The sequence below is a fragment of the Berghia stephanieae genome, chromosome 4 (genome assembly GCF_034508935.2).
Source record: "Berghia stephanieae isolate SIO BIC M18660-M18661 chromosome 4, UCSD_Bste_1.3, whole genome shotgun sequence".
Taxonomy (NCBI): Eukaryota; Metazoa; Mollusca; class Gastropoda; order Nudibranchia; family Aeolidiidae; genus Berghia; species Berghia stephanieae.
In genome coordinates, this window is record NC_088363.1 from 32407276 (window position 1) to 32427094 (window position 19819).

The window sequence follows — 19819 nt, forward strand, 5'->3', positions numbered from 1 at the left end:
TTTTTTTTTTTAATCAATTGTCCATTGACAACAATGAATATTTAAATCACTAAATAACAAATAGAAATAAATTAAATCATTTTAACAAGAACAAAAGGCTACAAACAGACTGAATTGACTGAAAATTCATGTCGATCATTAAATGAATTGGTCAAGATGTATTTAGTGATGATTGTGGCATAAAGTCAAAATGGAGGAAACTAGTAGTAGTAGCGAATGGCTACACCTCCAAATTTATTTCGTCAACCCAGCTTCTAAAGTCTTCCTCCGCCCTAAGGACGGTTTCGTAGCCACCTTCAAGTTTAGTGACTGGGCAGTGGAGGACGATGTGATCGCTGGTCTCTGGGGCTGCCTGACATTTCTGGCAGGTATCCCTGTTTCGAAGTTTCCATCTGCACATATTTGATGCAGTTCTGCCATGTCCAGTTAAGAGGCGATTTGAGGAAGTCCAGTATTTCCTGGGGTTATTGAATGCAGGCACTCTTTTGGTTGAATCTTTAATGATGTTTCCTCCTCTTGGTGTTTCCCTGTTCCACATTTCTCTCCAGGTTTCCTCCACACTGAAGTCTGCCATTTTTGTTAGGTGGAAAGGTCTTCTCGATTTGAGTATTGTTGTTAAAGGTTCCTGCTTTATTATTGATTTTATGGGAATGTTGTCTGTGGCTTCGTCAATCCTTGCATGTATCCTTTGGTTAGCTTCTTGTCGTCTAAGACTTGGTGGTGCAATGCCGCTCAGTATTGGGAGCCACTGAGTTGGAGTTGACTTGAGACATCCTGTTATAATTCTCATTGATTCTCTTAGGCGGATGTCAATGAGGTTTACATGTGGACTTCTCATCCAAACAGGGGCACAGTATTCTCCGACACTATAGCACAGTGCCAAAGCAGACGTTCTCAGTACCTGTGGTGAGACTCCCCAGGTTGTACTTGCAAGTTTTCTCACGAGGCTGTTTCTTTTTGCGATTTTATTTGCGGTTCCCTCAATGATGTGTTTGCGATAATTTAGTTGCCTGTCCAATGTAATGCCGAGGTATTTAGGGTTGGGGTCTGGGGGTAGTATTGAGTTATCGGCTGTGATCTTCAGTTCTTTTGTTGCCTCTCTATTATTAAAGTGGAAGTTTGTGGATACTGATTTGGTGGTATTCACTTTGAGGTACCACCTATCAAAATATTGTTTCAGGCGAGTGGTGTCTTTACTTAGAACTTCTTCAATCTCTTTCCAGTTTTTCGATTGATAGGCTAATGCCCAGTCATCAGCGTATCCAAGTTTGAGTGCTTCGCAGTTTGGCATGTCGGAGATATAAACATTGGAGAAAGTTGGTGCCAAAACTGAACCTTGTGGTACCCCATTTTTAATTTTGCATGGAGGAAACTAACTTGATGCATCGGTGCAAACTATTTGCTGCAAGCAATATAGTCTATAGTGAATGACGGGCTATATCAACAGAAATTATTATGAGAAAATTATCACTAGTTTCATTTAGCTACCTAGAGAAAGTAGAATCCAGTTGCCGTTGGGCAAGGTTCAGTGGATTTTTTGGTTAACTGTATCTTGAAAGTGCACTCCAAGGAAATATAAAAATGGGAAAACTCCACGGGAGGTAATCTGAAGAAAATCTGAAATTGCTTATTTCTGCCAATGTGCAGAACTCTATTACAGACCTGCCAACCTTTTGAAAATGAAAAGAGGGACACCCGACCGAACTGAACATGCTTACGACGCAAACCATTTTAACCGTAAACGATAGAACCCCATATAATTACTTGAAATCCATAGTAAATAAAGTAGAGGTTTTTTTTATTATTATTATTTTCTTTTTATAGATTCGATTCTTTCTGTTTTGATTTTTTTTTTTTTTTATAGATTCGACATTTTTTTTTTATTTTTTTTTTTAGAAAATAATTTTCAAAAATGAAGGACGGCTTGGCGCAAATGCGGGACGGTTGGCAGGCCTGCTATCATCAACAGTGTTATGCACCATGGGCAGTGCATACCACTAAGGACAAGGAAGACACTCATTGGTGGCCAGTCAATGCATTGTCTGTGATTCATAACAGTGAGATGAAGGATTAGTCCTAAGGACTACCGGCAGATGAGGGGGGACTGCTTGCCGTGTGACAAAGAATAATGAGCATATTCCCTATCATTTGTGGTATGCACTGTATAGGGTACATAACAACTGGTATTATCGACTGCAACTTCTATCATAGATCTATTAGCTGAAAAAGGTTGATATTACAAAAAAAATCTAAAACAACTTGAAAGTGGCAATAAATAACTTATCAAAACTAAATAACCAAATAAACATTGACTGAATTTCAATCAAACAGCCAACTTATCTGGCAGAGCATCCCTCCATCCAAGATGCAACCTCTGAGATAAAGCAGCTACCAGATTAGCACATCGATCAAACATTGCCAGATTGTGAATTTCATATGGATCTGATTCAACTAAGTAGAGCTCCTTCCCATATAAATGCTTCCAGTGGATCCTGTATGTTATCGGATTAAATCCGACCCATTCCGTGTAGTGAAATGACGGCATCCACATACTGTACCCCATGATCTTTATACGTTTCAGTACAGGTTTGTCACTGTCTTCCCTAGGTTCAACGGATGGGCGGGGGTACTGACTAAATGCAGCTTTTTTCCACTTAAACAATTCAATCGCTGGAATCGTAAAATTAGCATAACACTCCTTCGCATATTTATATATTGGGTCAAAATAAAAGGACTTCTCTCTCTCTCTTTCCTGTCCTTTTATTTCCATGATCTGAATATTTTGGTTTTTGTTCTTTTCAGAAGAGAATGTTTCACGATTATTCTTGTCACCAACAACATTCCTAACCAATGGCATCAGACTTGTTCCCTCTGTACACAGCATGACTTTGAATGGCTTTACTGGACATAATGGTAATGTAGGAAGCCCTGCTGCCTCGGCTAAGGTAGGGAACAAATCTACAAGCTCTACAAGGGCAGAGGTCTGGTGATCAGCTGACCTTGACATTGGTTGATTAGAAAATCTAGTTTTAGATTGACTAGACTGGACAAGTAATGATTGTGATGAGGAGTTTAAAAATCCATACCTAAGTGTCGACTTACTCGTATCTATAGTAAATTTTAGAGAATCAGTAATTTCATTTGACATATCAAAAGCATCTCTCTTAATATTATCATGTGAGGAAGCTGGATTCTGTTGTTCTTTGAATACATATTTCTTTACTGATGACACATCATCTTTAAAAGGACTTGTAAATGGAAAAATTGGTTGATTGTCGTGTTGTTGACGTGTGTGGGTCACACCAGGTATGTACATCATTAAAGGCACCAGGACTGCCTCACTGAATAAACTATACTTGGACCACTCCTGGTGTTCACCCATAGCCCAGCCTGTAAGGTAATAAAAAAAAAAGTATTTATACAGGGTAATATTCACTAAATTCACTCAGTGCTTTACTTTAAGAGAGTCCAAAGCCATCATCAACACTTAAAATGTAGTAAGAAAGAGAAAGAAAGAAAGAGAGAGAGAGAGAGAGAGATGAGAGAGAGAGAGAGAGAGAGAGAGAGAGAGAGAGAGAGAGAGAGAGAGAGAGAGAGAGAGAGAGATGGAGAGAGAGAGAGAGAAAGAGTGATATATATCTTTAAAAAAAGATTTTGAGCTTTTATACTGCGCACCTCCACTATATCTGCTATAAGTGATATAAGGGCCCCTAGCATATTAACACTATCATCCAGAATGAGACATGACGCCTGTTGGGTGCAATTAACATTTTTTTTGGTGGACAGAAACAATGCTTACTGGAGAAGTACTTATTTCACACACGAGTGTGATGAGAGATTGTGGGTAAAGATTATTTTCCAAGGATACAACTTTCCAGCGCCCTGAGCAGAACTCGAATTATGGAACTGCCAGAGTGTCATACCGCAAGATCACAAAACAGCAGTTTGAAGATACAATCGGAAATAATATTCCTGATCATGGAATTATCTGGGAGAAAAGTCCACTTATCAACAACTGCAACTATCTCAATCCAGTATAATAGTTGGGTGAATCTGACACTAAAACCTGCCTACAAAATTTAGATTGTATGATTTGAATTAAATCTAATGCTGTCATTTTGGAGAAATAAAATTGTTTCATACAACTGCACGAAAACAAAACCAACAACAAAACCCACTTAAATTCATTCATCATGTTATGACTTGACTACATGCATAATAATGGATTGGATCACAATTTAGATTGTGTAGTTTGAATTACATTTACTGTTGTCATTTCAGACAAAGAAAATCGTTTCATACAACAAAAGAGGAGAAAAAATAGAAAACCTGAAATTGATTCTTCGTGTTTTGGCTTAAAATTCAATTTTCAACACCTGATCCATTTCCGGATAACAATGGGTTGATACAGTGTGTCAAAAAATCAAATGACTGTTTGAAAGGATTACCAACCATGATCTCCTACAAATGATATAATTGTATTGTCAGCGAATCCTCCTTCTTCTAGAGCAGCTAGCACACGTCCAACTTGAGTGTCCATGTAAGAGGTGGCTGCATAATAACTCTGTCGCATTAAACGCTGTGAATATCAAACAATATGGAATTAGAATTGATTATCTATCCAAAATTTTACGAGTGCATTTTCACCATTTTTCCGCACCATACTAAATGTTTGGATTTCATTTTAAACAACTGGGAATATTCTCTCATCATGAATTATGAGTGGAGACTTAAATAACAACATCATCAATATGTAAAATAGAAGAAAATTTATGATATTTACCTGACAGCCTGTGGTGCATCTTTAAAGGTTTTAACTATCGCTAATAAAGCTTGATAAGAGCAAGAAGATTGTTCCATTAAAAAAAAAAGTAGTCCTTCAGAGCCATGAGACCCATGGCTCTGGAGTTTATTCCAATTTTTATAGAGTGAAACGGACAATAGCAATTGCTAGCTACCCTTTGTCTATCGCAAAGTACTTTCCACAATATCTAATGGACATGGTTACCCAATCACTGCCGGAATCACGATAAGTCCCTTTGGATGTGAAGCAAGCACTCTACCAACAGGGTGGAACATAGATGAGAGAGAAAATAATATGGTAGTTGATATTAGATGAATGAATATTAAAAGCTTAATACTCTGACTGCCTGGTAAGTATTTATATGACTTTGTGATGTATTTATAACTCCGCTAGATACCGGTCCCAAGCCCGGCGTCCCATTATTGGGAAGGAGGAGGGATGTGACCTTTGCAGTGACTGGAGACTATATCTACCACCAGGGCCTGAGAAACCTGCCGAGACCACGACGTGAGTGGTGGAGGTAAGGCCTCCCCTTCTACGAAGTCACTGTAACTGGTCCAAACCAAGAAGTCCTGGCAGCAGGGGATGGATGATTGCAGACAGCAACCAAAGAGATATCTTGCAGGATCTGGTGGCTGCAGTCACGACGCTGGGCAGAAGATCCCTCATGGACAATGGCTAGGGTCACTGCCTTAAGAAGGCACTGCGGGTGTCAGAAAGCAATGGCAAACTACTGAACCATACAAATTGCCAAGAAACTCACACAAATGGAAATCAGAAGAAGTAAACGTCATAGAACCACTGATGGGACCCCCAGATCTGATGGGTCTACAACACGCGATGGGGAAGAGCAGACCTCCCTGACCAGTACCTCCTCAGCTGATGATGTCACAAGCCTGACTGTGCAAGGAGCGGAACATTAGGTAGCAGGAAGCTAAAAATAGGACAGAAGATACGGATAGGGACATGGAACATAAGGTCCATGTCATCTGGCAAGCTGCAAAACATCATTAAAGAGGCTGATGACAATGGAATAAGTTGCCTGGGTATCTCTGAGCATAGATGGGGAGGAAAAGGACACTTCACTCCTCTAAGTGGAGGAAGGATCATTTACTCAGGAAACCAGGACAAAGCGGGGTTGCAATATATCTGAGTAAAAGAATCGCGGGAGCACTAATGGGTTACAATCCATACAACGACCGCATTATCTCTGTGCGTGTAAGAGGAGTAGGGCACAACCTTACGATCATACAAGTATATGCTCCGACATCAGTTGCGACAGAAGAAGAAAAGGATACCTTCTACGCATCACTCCAAAATGCTATTGACTCATGTGACAAATCAGACAGAATGATAATCATGGGAGATTTCAACTCGAAGGTTGGTAGTAGGAAAGACGAACAGGAAAAAGGCATAATAGGAGAGTATGGTCTAGAAGAAAGAAACAAAGAAGGAGAACGGCTGGTAGAATTTGCCATTGAAAACAACCTTGCCATTACAAACACCATGTTCCAGGTACACAAAAGAAGGCTATATACGTGGACCGCACCAAATGGGCAGACAAAGAACCAAATAGATTATATAATCATAAACAAGAGATGGAGAACATCAGTGACAGCGGCAAGAACCCTACCCGGGGCAGACTGTGATAGCGATCATGAGCTACTAATAGCAGACGTCAAAATCAGACTCAAGATTATCAAATCGCCTCACAAACCAGTTCGGTATGACCTCTCCATGATACATTTCAACATCCAGTACAAACTTGAAGTTAAGAACAGTTTCAGTGCATTACAAGACATGGCAGAAGAGATGGAACCTGAAGAGTTGGCAGAAAAGATTGAGAATACTTTTAAAAGAGCAGCAGTGGAACACCTACCAAAAAGGTCATATCAGAAAAAAACATGGATAACAAACGAAACTCGTGAAGCCATGGAAACAAGGAAAAACATCAAGCAAAGGTATGGTCTACATTCTGACGAGTATAAAGAAGCAAAAGCATATGTGAAGAAATTAACAAAACGGGACAAGACCGATTCATTAAAACAAAAACTCGATGACATAGAACTGGCAATGTATACCAATCAGACAAATAAAATGCAAAAAGAAATCAACAACCTAACAAATGAGCTCAAACCACGCCGATCGACCATAAAAGATACCAACGGCACACCCCTAAACGACCCAGAAAAAAATCGCAGATAGGTGGGCTGAATACTGTAAGGAAATGTACGATGGCAACGCAAACACATTGCCAATGATGGAACCAAATGGAGATGAACTACCACCCCTACGAAGCGAAGTAGAATGGGCAATTAAACAGCTCCCAACAGGCAAATCAGCAGGAAACAATGAAATATCGGGAGAAATGATCAAAGCTAGTGGAGACGAGGGGACTGCATTATACCACACCCTCTGTAAAAAGATATGGCACGAAGAACGATGGCCAAATGAATGGACAAAGGCTGTATTTATACCAATCCCCAAAAAAGGAGACCTACAGCTATGCACAAATTACAGGACGATATCACTCATCAGCCATGCAAGCAAGATCTTACTGAAAATTATTTTGAAGAGATTAGAGAACGTGGTGAAGGAAGAAGTCAGCCAAACTCAAGCAGGCTTTAGACCAAACAGGAGAACAAGAGACCAAATATTTAATATCAGGACACTGATTGAAAAAAGCAGGGAGGCAAACATAGATCTACACATGTGCTTCATAGATTACAGCAAAGCGTTTGACTGCGTAAATCACGAACAAATAGTAACAACTTTAAAGAACTTAAACTGCCACTACAAAATAGTCAACCTCATAAACAATCTTTACCAACAACAGACAGCAACGGTTAGACTAGAATATGGACTTACAAAATGGTTCCCAATAAAGCGGGGAGTGAGGCAGGGGTGCATCCTTTCTCCTTCACTATTCAGCCTATAAACCGAAACAATAATGCGTGATGTAATGACAGAAGAAAAAGATGAAGAGTACAGTGCCGTGAAGATAAATGGCAGGAAGATCTCTGACCTACGATATGCAGACGACACGGCGCTATTGTCAACAACATCAACAGGTCTCAACAAACTAGTAAAATCGGTAAAAAAACATAGTGAAGACAAAGACCTATTATTAAACGCAAAGAAAACGAAAATAATGAGCACAGATAAAAGCAGCACTGCTCAGGTCAAATAGAAGGAGAACAACTGGAAAATGTTACAAATTTCATTTACCTTGGAGCACAAATAGAAGCCAATGGAAAATCGGCACCAGATATCAGGAGAAGACTTGCAATTGCAAGCAACAAACTAAACAAAATGATGGCAATCTGGAAGAGCGAGGAAGTCAGACTGAAAATGAAGATCCTAACATCCTGTATTTTTCCTACTGCAATATATGGATGCGATGTCTATAACCAAAGAATCAGAAAAGAGAATAACCGCCTTCGAAATGAAATGCTATAGAAAAATCTTACGCATCCCGTGGACAAACAAAGAAAGCAATGCAAACTTCATGAAAACACTAGGACTAAAAAAGTCCCTGCTAATGAGTAAGATAAAAAAGCTGAAACTCAATTACTTTGGGCACCTGAAAAGACACGACACACTAGAGAGAGATGTACTGGAGGGCATGGCGGAGGGCAAAAGAGGCAGAGGAAGACCACAAAGAAGATGGCAACAGGATATACAGGAATGGCTCAACAACGGCGTGACGGAATGTGACAGATGGGCACAAGACAGAGACTTCTTCCGAAGGACTGTGTGGGAGGCTACGTCCAAGTGATATGCCACAGAGAGAGTGATGTATTTATCTATTGTTATTTGGTTTTTACAAAAGTTTACAAGAGAGACAAAAAACATTATTGAACGAATACTTGATCCAAAGTAATATCCATCGTGTCTTGTTAATATGACCTAATTAAGAGATTGCACCTCTGCGTCCCAAATGAGTAGGAGATTACCGGCAAGGTGTTCTGAACAGTCAAAGCTAGAATATAAATTTCATCCACTCCCCCCCCCCCCCCCCCCCACACACACACACCCTCCCCCAGATAGTGGTAGAATGACAGCGTCAATATACAACACCAACAGTAAAACTCAATCTGACAGAGTCAGTCTGTTTACATGAAAAACTTTTTGTTTAAAAATGCACCCTTTGCTCTTTTTTAACCTCTTCATAAGATGTTATTTACAACTGGGCATAATATTTCTATGTGATTTTGAGTGGCTATTATGTTCAGGTTTGACTATACATTAACAAGAATTGATAGTCATCTTGACTTATTTCTGATGTTGTGGGGTTGGTGGCTCAGAGATTTGGGGTCCCATCTTGTCACAAAAGTCAAGCAACATTAACCATAGTCAGTGGCAGAATAGGTGACTGATAGTAAAATAGTCTGGTCCTGACGTTGTGTCCTTAAATAAGACATTTTACACAAATTACTATTACCCCATTCAAATTAGACGTGAATGGCTATATGGACTATATGTAATGTGAATTATTACAATTTTTGCTGTTCTAGTTATTGGCTGAAGAAGGTTTTTGAGCCCAGGACATTCTGTGTTTAGTATTTTGTTCTGTTTTGATGCTGTTACATTTAGTTTTGTACATTACTTTTCACTTACTTTAGTATTCAAGTATGACTCTGCTGTTTTCAAACATTTGTTGTTGTTATTGGAAACAAACCTGGAAATGGTCAGGTACAGGACCAAAGGGAAAGCTGATGTTGAGTTTCTGAACGTCTTCTCTCTGCCTTAAATCTGTCCATGGGTTCCAGGCCACTAAAGGCATTCTTAATGGGTAGGTATGGTGCTTGGCTAGTTCTATCTCTGACAGGGGGTACAAATCTGAGTTTTGAGAAAGACATTAAACATCTCTTTAATTATCATTTAAAATATAGTTTGTTGAAATAAATCAAGCCTTTTAACAAAGAAAACCACTGCAACCAGCCTGAGAATATAAACTCAAAATGTGTAAAATCCATGGCTGCTAAGTTATCCCTTAACCCTCTCCTTACCAACTACAGGAATATCGTCACATTAGTTACCATTCAATGAACATTTTTCTTTTTCAAATTTGTTTTGTAACACCACAAAATTTGAAGAAAAATCTTTGTTGTAGCCATTAGAACTTAATGCTGTTATAAAGCTTCTTTTGCTGCACAAAATCATGTATAGTTTGTCCTTATTGCCTCTAAGTTTGAGTGTAAAAAATAAATTTGTGTGTGGGACGGTATGACATTTTTTGAAAAATCCTGAAAATGGTCAGAAAGGAGATAGTTAAGGCAAAGTCACATTTTATGTTATAAAGTGAATCAATACAAAAAGATGTATCCATATTTAGCTCGACATGTGACTACAAAACAATGAACTCTCAAAAGGATGTATGATATTTTACAGAACCTTTTAAAAAACTGTTAAGGTTTTGAAATAAATCACAGATTTGTGAAAGATGGGGTCAGTCAGAGTATTGTGGACTGTTGAAATATATAGGTCTTCACCTCCAAAAAGAAAAAAAAAAAGCAACTTTGAGCATCTATTAACTCCCTCCTTACCAGCCATTTCCATAATTTTCCATGAACCATCATGCCAAACCAACACAAAAATAGATTTTTCTTACTCAAACAGAAAAGCAACATGCACATTCTATACACAATATTGTTCAGCAAAATGAGCTCTACAATACATGTCAAGATTTTATAGCTGTAACAAAAACTTTTCTTTAAATTTTGTGATATAAAGAAGAAACTAGAATGAGAAAATTTTTGATTTCATCGTAACAAACGTGACAATCTCCCTATGGTTGGCAAGGAGAGGGTTAAACAAAAATGATATCACTCATATAAAAACTAATTTAATATACAGTAATTGATTTTTATAGGTTTTTCAACTGAGGAATGAGCCCAACCTTGGGAAAGCTATCTTCAAGGTTACGAAATATTACAACACTTCAGATGTACAATTTCCTATAAAATCATTGTTAAAGTCAGTAAATATGAAAATATGAGAAAAGTAAATATAATTTTAAAGTATATCGAGATTAGAAGTAGATTTTAGTTTAATTTAAAGTGTCAACAAAACAAAGAAATCATATTGTTGTGTATAATTCCCCTGTTTTTATATGTGACGTAAAAAGTTATGGTGACTCAACTTAATACAAATTCAGTTCTGTGTAGAGCAGGGAAAATTAGTTTAAAAGGTCAGAAGTCATTAATTCAATACAACTTCAGTTCGGTGAAGTGTACGGAAAATCATTTTAAAAGGTGAAAGTCGATAAATGACTATTTACCGTGACCTTCGATTTAAATTGTTTAAGCCAATGACACGATGATGTCACAAACAGTCATTAATGCATTTTTAGCTTGACTGGTTTATTCCAATTTGAGACTACTTTAGATGTACAATTTCCTATAAAATCATTGTTAAAGTCAGTAAATATGAAATATGAGAAAAGTAAATATAATTTTAAAGTATATCGAGATTAGAAGTAGATTTTAGTTTAATTTAAAGTGTCAACAAAACAAAGAAATCATATTGTTGTGTATAATTCCCCTGTTTTTATATGTGACGTAAAAAGTTATGGTGACTCAACTTAATACAAATTCAGTTCTGTGTAGAGCAGGGAAAATTAGTTTAAAAGGTCAGAAGTCATTAATTCAATACAACTTCAGTTCGGTGAAGTGTACGGAAAATCATTTTAAAAGGTGAGAGTCGATAAATGACTATTTACCGTGACCTTCGATTTAAATTGTTTAAGCCAATGACACGATGATGTCACAAACAGTCATTAATGCATTTTTAGCTTGACTGGTTTATTCCAATTTGAGACTACAGAAGGAGTGTTATAGTATGCTATTAAAAAAGTAAATAAATTCAAAAACGTTATACCAGTCTGAAAAAAAAAAAAAAAAATAGAAGCAGATAAATACAAACTTAACAAGTCTTGAGGTTTAAAGTGATGAAATTACCCAAAAATTCCTTAGGATATTTCAATGGTATATGGGGCTTGTGAAAACCAACAGCCAAAAAGAATGGCGTATCATTGCCAGAAGCTGACATGTTTTTCAGGAAATTGACAGAGAAGTCGGTGCTCTGAATGTCTGGTAAGGATTTCTCTGGCATCTTGTCCACATCAACCGGGCACACGATGTTCATGGCCAATGATCCATCGGGGTTTGGACATACCTGAAGAGGAGTGATGGGAGTTAGATGACAATAACAATATGCAGCTATGTGGTCTTGTGGTCTGACACTCACTTTCGGATCGGAAGGTCCTGAGTTTTAGCCTCGCTTGGCACATAGTTGAGTCCTTTGAAAAGGCTCTTTACTCACATTCTCTCACTGTACTCGGGTGTAAAATGAGTACCTGACCGTTAACAGCGTTGTCCCTGTTTGTAAAAATTGTAATATCGCCTAACAGGCATCATGTCCCATCCTATATGTTAAACGTTGCTGTTGGCCAGGGCCCCCTTGTAAAGCGCTTTGCTCTATATAAAAGCTCAATTTTTATTTTAATAACACACACACACACAGTGATTGGGTAGTTGGGTCTGTTTGATCTGGTGGAAAGTATTTTGCAATAGACTAGAGTCCTTTCCAAAGGGTTGCAAGCAATTGCTATTGTCTGTTTCACGATATAGAATATGGGATAAACTCCGACTCCATGGACCGAATGGCCCAGAAGGACTACTACACACACACACACACACACACACACACACACACACACACACTCATACACACATAAAAAAAGAGAGATGATTGTGATGATAATGATGAGGTGCAGAGATTTTTTGTTTGTTTTGATTAATTAATCTGCACATCAACACATAAAACAAATTCAACCATTATATATCCTTATTTAAACTCATTTTTGAAAATGAACCAGCTCAAAAATAATTTCAAGGCCCACCTTAGACATTTTGTATTGCTGAGTCGGTGGATGGTATGGGGTGTTGGTCCAACTATATGGGGAATCATCACTACGATTTGATGCTTTCCCTGTGAAAAGGATGAAAAGTAGGAACATATCTTAATTTAGAAAACATCATCTTAAGGTCAATAATCTAGGCACAAATGACACACGAGGGGGACTAGGTGGCACAGCGGTACAGTCTTAGCTTTGTACCCAGACGATTCAGCATTTGACTCCCAACAATGCTGTGTGGCCTTGATCAAGTTACCTTCCCCTAGCTCACTTTGATGCACTGCATTGTGGCTGATGCCTGGGTAAATCCAGTCTCTTCTTGGTATAGACCCTGAATAAAAAAAAATAAAAAATTCCCCTTGGAGAGGATGAATAAAGGGAATTTCATCTATTTATTCATTTTAAGATCCAGATGAGAAATTGCTCTAGTTTGTGGATAGAAATTTTTTAATTACTAGAAAAGTGGGAGGAAGAGGAGGTTGCTTGACCAATTGTTATGACCGCTCATCATGAGCTAGAGGTTATGGGTTCGTTCCCATCCATCAAGATATATGGCTTTTAGCAGGGTCAACTCACCCAGGCTCAAGGAAAGCTGTTATAGCAGCAGTGACTGGGTAGCTCGGTGTGGAAAGAGCTTTCCGATAGCCTTACATCCTATCCAAAAACAGTAAGCATATGTTACTATAAATTTAATATAGCAGAAACTGGGATAAACTCTAGGTCAAGAGGCTCTAAAGAAACAGTAAGACAGAATTTATTATTTTTAAAAATCAAAATTGCTCTGGCTATAACTGCAGACTCAACCATTTTCAACCACAGGAGCAGTGACTGTGAGGAAGGCGCCTAAGTGGTCTATTCAAAATTAAAATTATAAAAACAAAATTCCCCTTATTCGTCTTCCTGGTACCTTTTCTTTATGGCATATCTCAAGGAAAGAATAAAACAATCATCGCATTAGTTGCAGTGCAGTCACAATGGGGGTTCAAGTTTCTTACTCGAGAAAAAAAAATAGCAAGACACAAACAGCAGAGCTCAGATCTGAGTCTGTCGTGTGATCATTAATGCAATGTATTATCTGCTCAGCCATCTTGCCAGCACCCTTCCCCCCACCACCCCTCTCCAGAATCAGATTCCAGTCACTGCTCTCTATGAGAACAAAAAATGCAAATTCAGGTTACCCTAAAATCAAACCCTGCCTGTAATGGATTAAAGCAGAGTTATATATTTACAAACCTGGTAATGTGCAAAAATGAACATATAACAGCTACAAAAAAGGAATTATATACTAAACAGTGACCTTTTAACCATTGTTTTTCCCGACTTGACATCCCGAGAACTTTTCTCTTTTCTATCTCAATCTAACGTGATGCATTAATGTTTCAACTGTTTTTTGTTTTATTGGCTGTCTTGAGCCCAAAACATTCTGTGCGAAGTATTTTGGGATTAAAATTTTTTTTTTTTTTTTGAAGCTGTTATATTAATTTTTGTAGACGACTTTTAAAAAATCCACAGCTTCTAGCAGATAAGTTTTCATTTTTTACAAACCTGGGTGAAAGACTTTGCCTACGGATTGAGTGATATAGCCATGCTCTTTGAAGTGTTGTGGTAGGGTGGTGTAGTTCCCAGCATGAACCCTCCAGTAAGAGTAGAAATCGTAAAGCTTAGTTGTATCTGGCCGTCTGCTGGTCAGGAATGATATACGGCTCGGACCACAAATAGCTTGCTGTCAATTTTATTTTTTTTAAAGGATGAAGAAACATGAAATGTTGAATAAAATCAAACAAAAAGGAATTAAATGAATGGATAAAAGCCATTCTCTTAACCATACAAAATGTGTTGAAATAGGTTGTAAACATGACTTAACGCCTAAAAACAGTATTATATCATGTTGGTTTATGTGCTGAAAATAAACATTTTTAGTGTAAAAAAAGATTTGGTTATATATGCTTTATTGCAGTTTCTTGACTTGCAGAATAATTAAATATAATACATCTGATCACTTAAGCAGCAAATTGACTTTTAGATCTCTGATACACCCCAAACAAATACTAATTCAAGCCGTGGGTCACAAGAAAAAGAAAAAAATAACCTTGATTAGATTATGTAACTGTGTGCGTGTGGGTGGGGGGGGGGGGGGGGATTTTTAAAAAGATCTTATTCAATCATTCATTTCATCCTTAAAGGATTTTAAACAATTATTCATATTTATACTCCTAAAAAAATACAGCCTAAATAACCAACAACAAAAAAAACCCCATAAAAAACAACTACTAAGGCTACTTGATAAATGGGTACACGGAAAAGCTAATTAAATGAAAAGCATTCTTTTGAGAAGAAAAGTGGGATGGGAACAGTCTCAGACAGACAATTAAGAACCAGACATTGGGGTGGCTTGGTAATACAGTCGACTCCGCTTAATCGCACACCCTCGGAAGTTCAGGTGAGTGTGTCGATTAAGCGGAGTGTGCGATTAAGCGGAGAAGCTAAAACTAGCATCTAAGCACCAGCTGTCATGTACCATTCATGTATGACCTTCCCCTCCAAATTTTCTAGGGGCTTGGGACCGTCATATTCAAGACATTAGACTGATTAGAAGAGGCGTTTCTTTTTCTTTCTTTTTTTTTACTATTTTATTTATTTATTTTTTAAATTATTTTTTTCTTTTTTTCTATGGGGGGAGGCAGGTTGTGTTTGGAGGACTTTTTCTTTCAAAATTTCTCTTTTTATTCATGTTTCATCGGCAACAAAGTGTGACATTATTGTTTGTAAGAATAGTAATCGTGAAGCGTAGTAATGCCTTGTCTCGTCTGAATTGTCAATGTCATTAGAGTCCTACTGCTGAAGAAGTTGTTTCAAAACTTCATCACACCATTTGATGGCAGAAGAAACATCAGCATAGTGTTTTTCGTCATGTTTGTTTTCAAGCCCGACATTCTATCAACCTTTCAATCTCGAGAGCCAGATTTCTAATGGGGAGAAAAACTTTCCTTAAGTTTTTGCCAGTTCAGTCGCCTATTGAGTGTATCAATGAGGACACGGACCGTATAGATCAATCAAAAGATGAGACGCGAGTCCTCCCTATAGTCCCTTCTTATTGTTCACGGCCCAGTAGAGGAAAACAATGCATAGGTAGAGAATTGAATCGAGTGGTCAGACAATATAAACAAACACACAGCATTGGGTGGACTGCGATCACGTTTCACACCTTGTGATACAGACAGCGAGTTCTGAGTCAATTAGCCTGTCGTGTAGGTAATCTTTTGATGTCAGTTAACAAGCATTGCGTGTCTCACCCAGTCGGGGTCAGAGGGACATTGGAATTGCATTGACGGGAAAGCTTTTCTCAAGCGTGATACGATATTAATGTGCCGAACTTGTTCAATGTGGGACGGACTTTCATAACCTTTTTAAATTGTATTTTTAAAATATTTTTCTCAAATCAAGATGGAATCAAGATGTAGCGATTAAGCAGAGAAGGTGTGCGATTAAGCGGAGCAATTATATAGAAATAATTCCGTTTTTCGGGAATGTGTAGCGTATAAGCGGAATGTGTGATTAAGCGGAGTGAACTGTATCTGAATGATGCCACCAGACTACGCCCTGAGAATAGTGTTAGGTTGGTCTCAACAAAGAAAAAGGAATGAGGCAAACCAAAGGAAACCTGGAGAAAATCTGTAACAAAAACAGACAGAAAGTCGCAGGCTGTAGACTGCAACCCATGCAGCAAAAGACCAAGAACATTTGTTATCCTTAACTATTGCCTCAAGCATCTGACGTCACAGAGAGGATTAAGTGAGTGAGTGAACTTAAGGAGAAACAAGATCAGTTACTTGCTTTGCTCAACTTTGCTGGCTCATGACTGTTGGAAACGAATGACTTGTCTCTTAGTGTTTTTGTTTCTAAGGGTTTTATGGAGCTTAAGGTCATTTCAGCACAGAAAAATTTGTACATCTGAAGTTTAAAGCACCAAAAAAAACCGTAAGACAAGGGGGACAGGTTCAAACAGGAAACAGGAGATTCCATCAGCAGTCTATCAATTTGCCTATTTTGACAAAACCCAACAATTCCATTTATGCACAAGCAAAGGATCCTTCTTTGAAGGATACACTCAACTTCTTACATTGTACAATTCAAAATTAAAACCTATTATGGCGTATAACAGAAGCATGATTTCCAAGATAAAAAACATCAGCTTTCATTAAAAAAAATGTTTAAAAAGATCTATACCTACATCCATCTGCCTCCCTCTCGTTTAAGGATCACTGCAAAGACCAGGACAAAAAAAATGGGAAATGTCAATCTAGCTAAAAAAAAAAAATGAGAGCAACATGGAAAACAAGGGAAAACAGCTTTATGGGGATTGAAGACAAAACAAGATTGACCTCTCCACCCTCCACGGGAGGCCAAAAGACTACACCTGTCACATCAATCTGTTAAATATGATGATGTGAAGCAGAGATTTAGAATTACGTTTAAAGTTAAAATGATGACGTTTTTCATTTCAATTTTTTCTTCATTTGACAATACTAAGCTCATTTACCCTAAATAAAAACAATTCACCCGAAATTTCATGTTTCTTGAAATAAAAAAAATCTATTTTTTGCATTTTCATCCCGATAAAATATGAGATTAAAATGGCATATCACTTTAAATGAAAGAAAAAAAGTCACGGATAAAGCAGGTTAAAGTGAGAGTCCTTTATGACGGCTAGATTAGAACAAACCTGAACAAATGCTTTCTTGAACCTTATGGACTTGGCAGCAAGGTTGTCAATATTCGGTGTCTTCATATATGTGGGTTTATCATAGCAACCAAGAGATGGTTTTAAGTCATCAACCACAATGAAAAGAACATTTGGTCTCTTTTGAGCAGCACTTTTGATAACTGATGATTCCAGCATAAACAGTTGGAGAACTGAAATATTGAAATCAAAACAAAACTTTGAAATTTTATTTGACGTTAGCTTAAATTCAGAAAGAAAAACCCAGCCACTTTTGAGTAGTACTGTTGGCAGCTGTTGATGCCAGCAAATACAAAAAAAACTTTGAAATTTTATTTGACTTTAGATTAAATTCTGGAATAATGAATTCTGAGAAAACTGGACATTTTTGAGAAGCACATTTGGAGCCGTTGATGCCAACATAAACATCTGGACAGCTGAAATATCAAAGTATCTAAAGAGAACTTTTAAAACAGATTTGACTTTAAGTTAAATTTTGAAAAAAAAAAAATGCATTTGTGACCAACTGCCTCATAACAGTATTACGTCCAGGTGAATCTGGTGATTAGATTTGATTTTCAAGCATAACTAATAAAATATAAATTAAATTAAATGACGTCAAAGAAGAGAGTGAGATTTTATGTTTCTTAAATTAAAAAAAAAACAAAAAACAAACGTTAACTTCCAAATTCTGATCACTAACGATTTAAAGTTGGTTTTCTTCATCCAAATCTTCTTTCTTTTCTTCTTCTTCTTTTTTTTTTTTTTTTTGTAGCCAGAAACTTCAATTATGAAGGCTCCTTAGTCCTTTATATCATATACTGTCTACTTCTAAACATGTTTTAGAACCCATCTCTTTTATTTGGGGGGGGGGGGGGGGGGGGGGGGGGGAGCTAAACCTGCCTAATACTACGAAAAATTTGTAGAATTACGAAATTTTGGCTCCCCATTCCAGAACTTCATGAGCATCTCTAATTAAAACCTAGTGTAAATAAAAGTCAATGCCAGACTATATAATGTTAAGGACTTTGAAGTGTTTTCTAATCCTTGTGAAGATAAATTGATGATTTTTAAAGTTAACTATAGCGACTACAATATTTCTATCTCCTAAAAACTATGAATGTTTAGATTTTCATGTAGGCAGATCTGGACTTAGCAAGATGTTTCACAGTTTTAGTTTCATTCAGACATAAAACCCGAATGATACAGTCGGTTATATTACTTATCTAAATACCATCGGCTCATAGAGACCCATAGAGAATGTGAGTTTAAGAGCTTTTTCATTACTTTTCCAAGGACTCAACTTTACACCACCCAGAGCAGGACCCGAACCAAAGACCTACAGGTCTGAGAGCGAGTGCCATAAAGCTAGACTAAAAAGCTCCACAAATGAATGGTCATCATCCTTAGCAGAAGTTGACATGAACCTTGGAAGAGAGGGGTAGAAATTCTTTATCACCAACTAGGTAAAGGACAAGATTCTCAACAATTAACCCCCTCCCCCAACGAAAAAGGTGAATCTATCATTAAAATGATTGGAAATATGATGTGCGGTGGTTCTCTTTTTAAGAAAATGTATTCATAATCCGAAACAAAAAGTACTATGAACTTAAACCAAGTTTCACATCTTTTGTTATGGATTTAAATTGCGTGGCTTAGTGGTCCAGTGTTATGACATCCTCTTCTGACCTGTTGGTCCCTGGATCAAATTCCAATCTGAAGGTGCAAAGTTGAGAACTTGGAAAAGGCTCTTACTCACATTCTGTCACTGCCTGCCATTATAAGTTTTGTCTGTGTGGAAAACACAATGTAATATCCAACTACAAGCTTCAAGTCTCGTCACACACATGTTAAGTGCTGCTTTGGCTTGGAACCAGCGTATAAGTAGACGATGCTTGGAACCCTATGTATAGTGCTTTGAGCACATTAACATTATATAAAATATCAATTTTTTATATTGTTTTTTTTTTCTCTCTACAATAGCCTTGGCATGATACTGGTTTGAAGCAGTGGATCACATATTATAATGACAATATCCACTCACCTAGGACAATGGCATTTCTGAAATGGGCACCAATCATGATGCTGGAAATATTCCCATCAAATGTGTACAATCTGTGTGAAAATTACAAAGGCTAGCGATAAGTTAGTCCTCTCAAAAAAGTTATAAACTAAAATGTCCGGTTTATCATGTTTGGGTTTAAAAGAATGCTTTGTTGTTGTCAGTGGGTTTAATTTCTTTAATTTCAAAAAGCTTATGACTCTAAATTTCCCAACTCTTATTGTTCTTATTTTTCTAGTTCATTCCAACACATTACTAGATTGATGAAATAGGCCATAGATATTATGATGTGAATCGTAGTATCACTATCAA

At 37.4% G+C, this 19819-nt stretch overlaps 1 protein-coding gene across 7 annotated transcripts in view; it reads right to left on the reverse strand.

Annotated features, from left to right (window-relative positions):
• LOC144970434 (iduronate 2-sulfatase-like) overlaps window positions 1-19819 on the reverse strand; it is a 21254-nt gene continuing 1435 nt past the window's right edge. For 2 of the 7 annotated variants that reach the window (XR_013644954.1, XR_013644953.1), the window contains exons 2-10: window positions 19490-19560; window positions 17449-17639; window positions 14271-14448; window positions 12711-12799; window positions 11767-11983; window positions 9486-9646; window positions 4453-4579; window positions 1958-3390; window positions 1-1651 (exon numbers count right to left, since the gene is read on the reverse strand). Coding sequence is in view for 2 of the 7 variants with exons in the window: in XM_078910066.1 (XP_078766192.1) it covers window positions 2324-3390; window positions 4453-4579; window positions 9486-9646; window positions 11767-11983; window positions 12711-12799; window positions 14271-14448; window positions 17449-17639; window positions 19490-19526 (2067 nt within the window). In the remaining 5 variants the exon portion in view is untranslated. Of the gene's footprint in view, window positions 3391-4452; window positions 4580-9485; window positions 9647-11766; window positions 11984-12710; window positions 12800-14270; window positions 14449-17448; window positions 17640-19489; window positions 19561-19819 lie in introns of all 7 variants that reach the window. The other 5 variants (XR_013644952.1, XR_013644956.1, XR_013644955.1 and 2 more) reach the window with 5 other exon arrangements.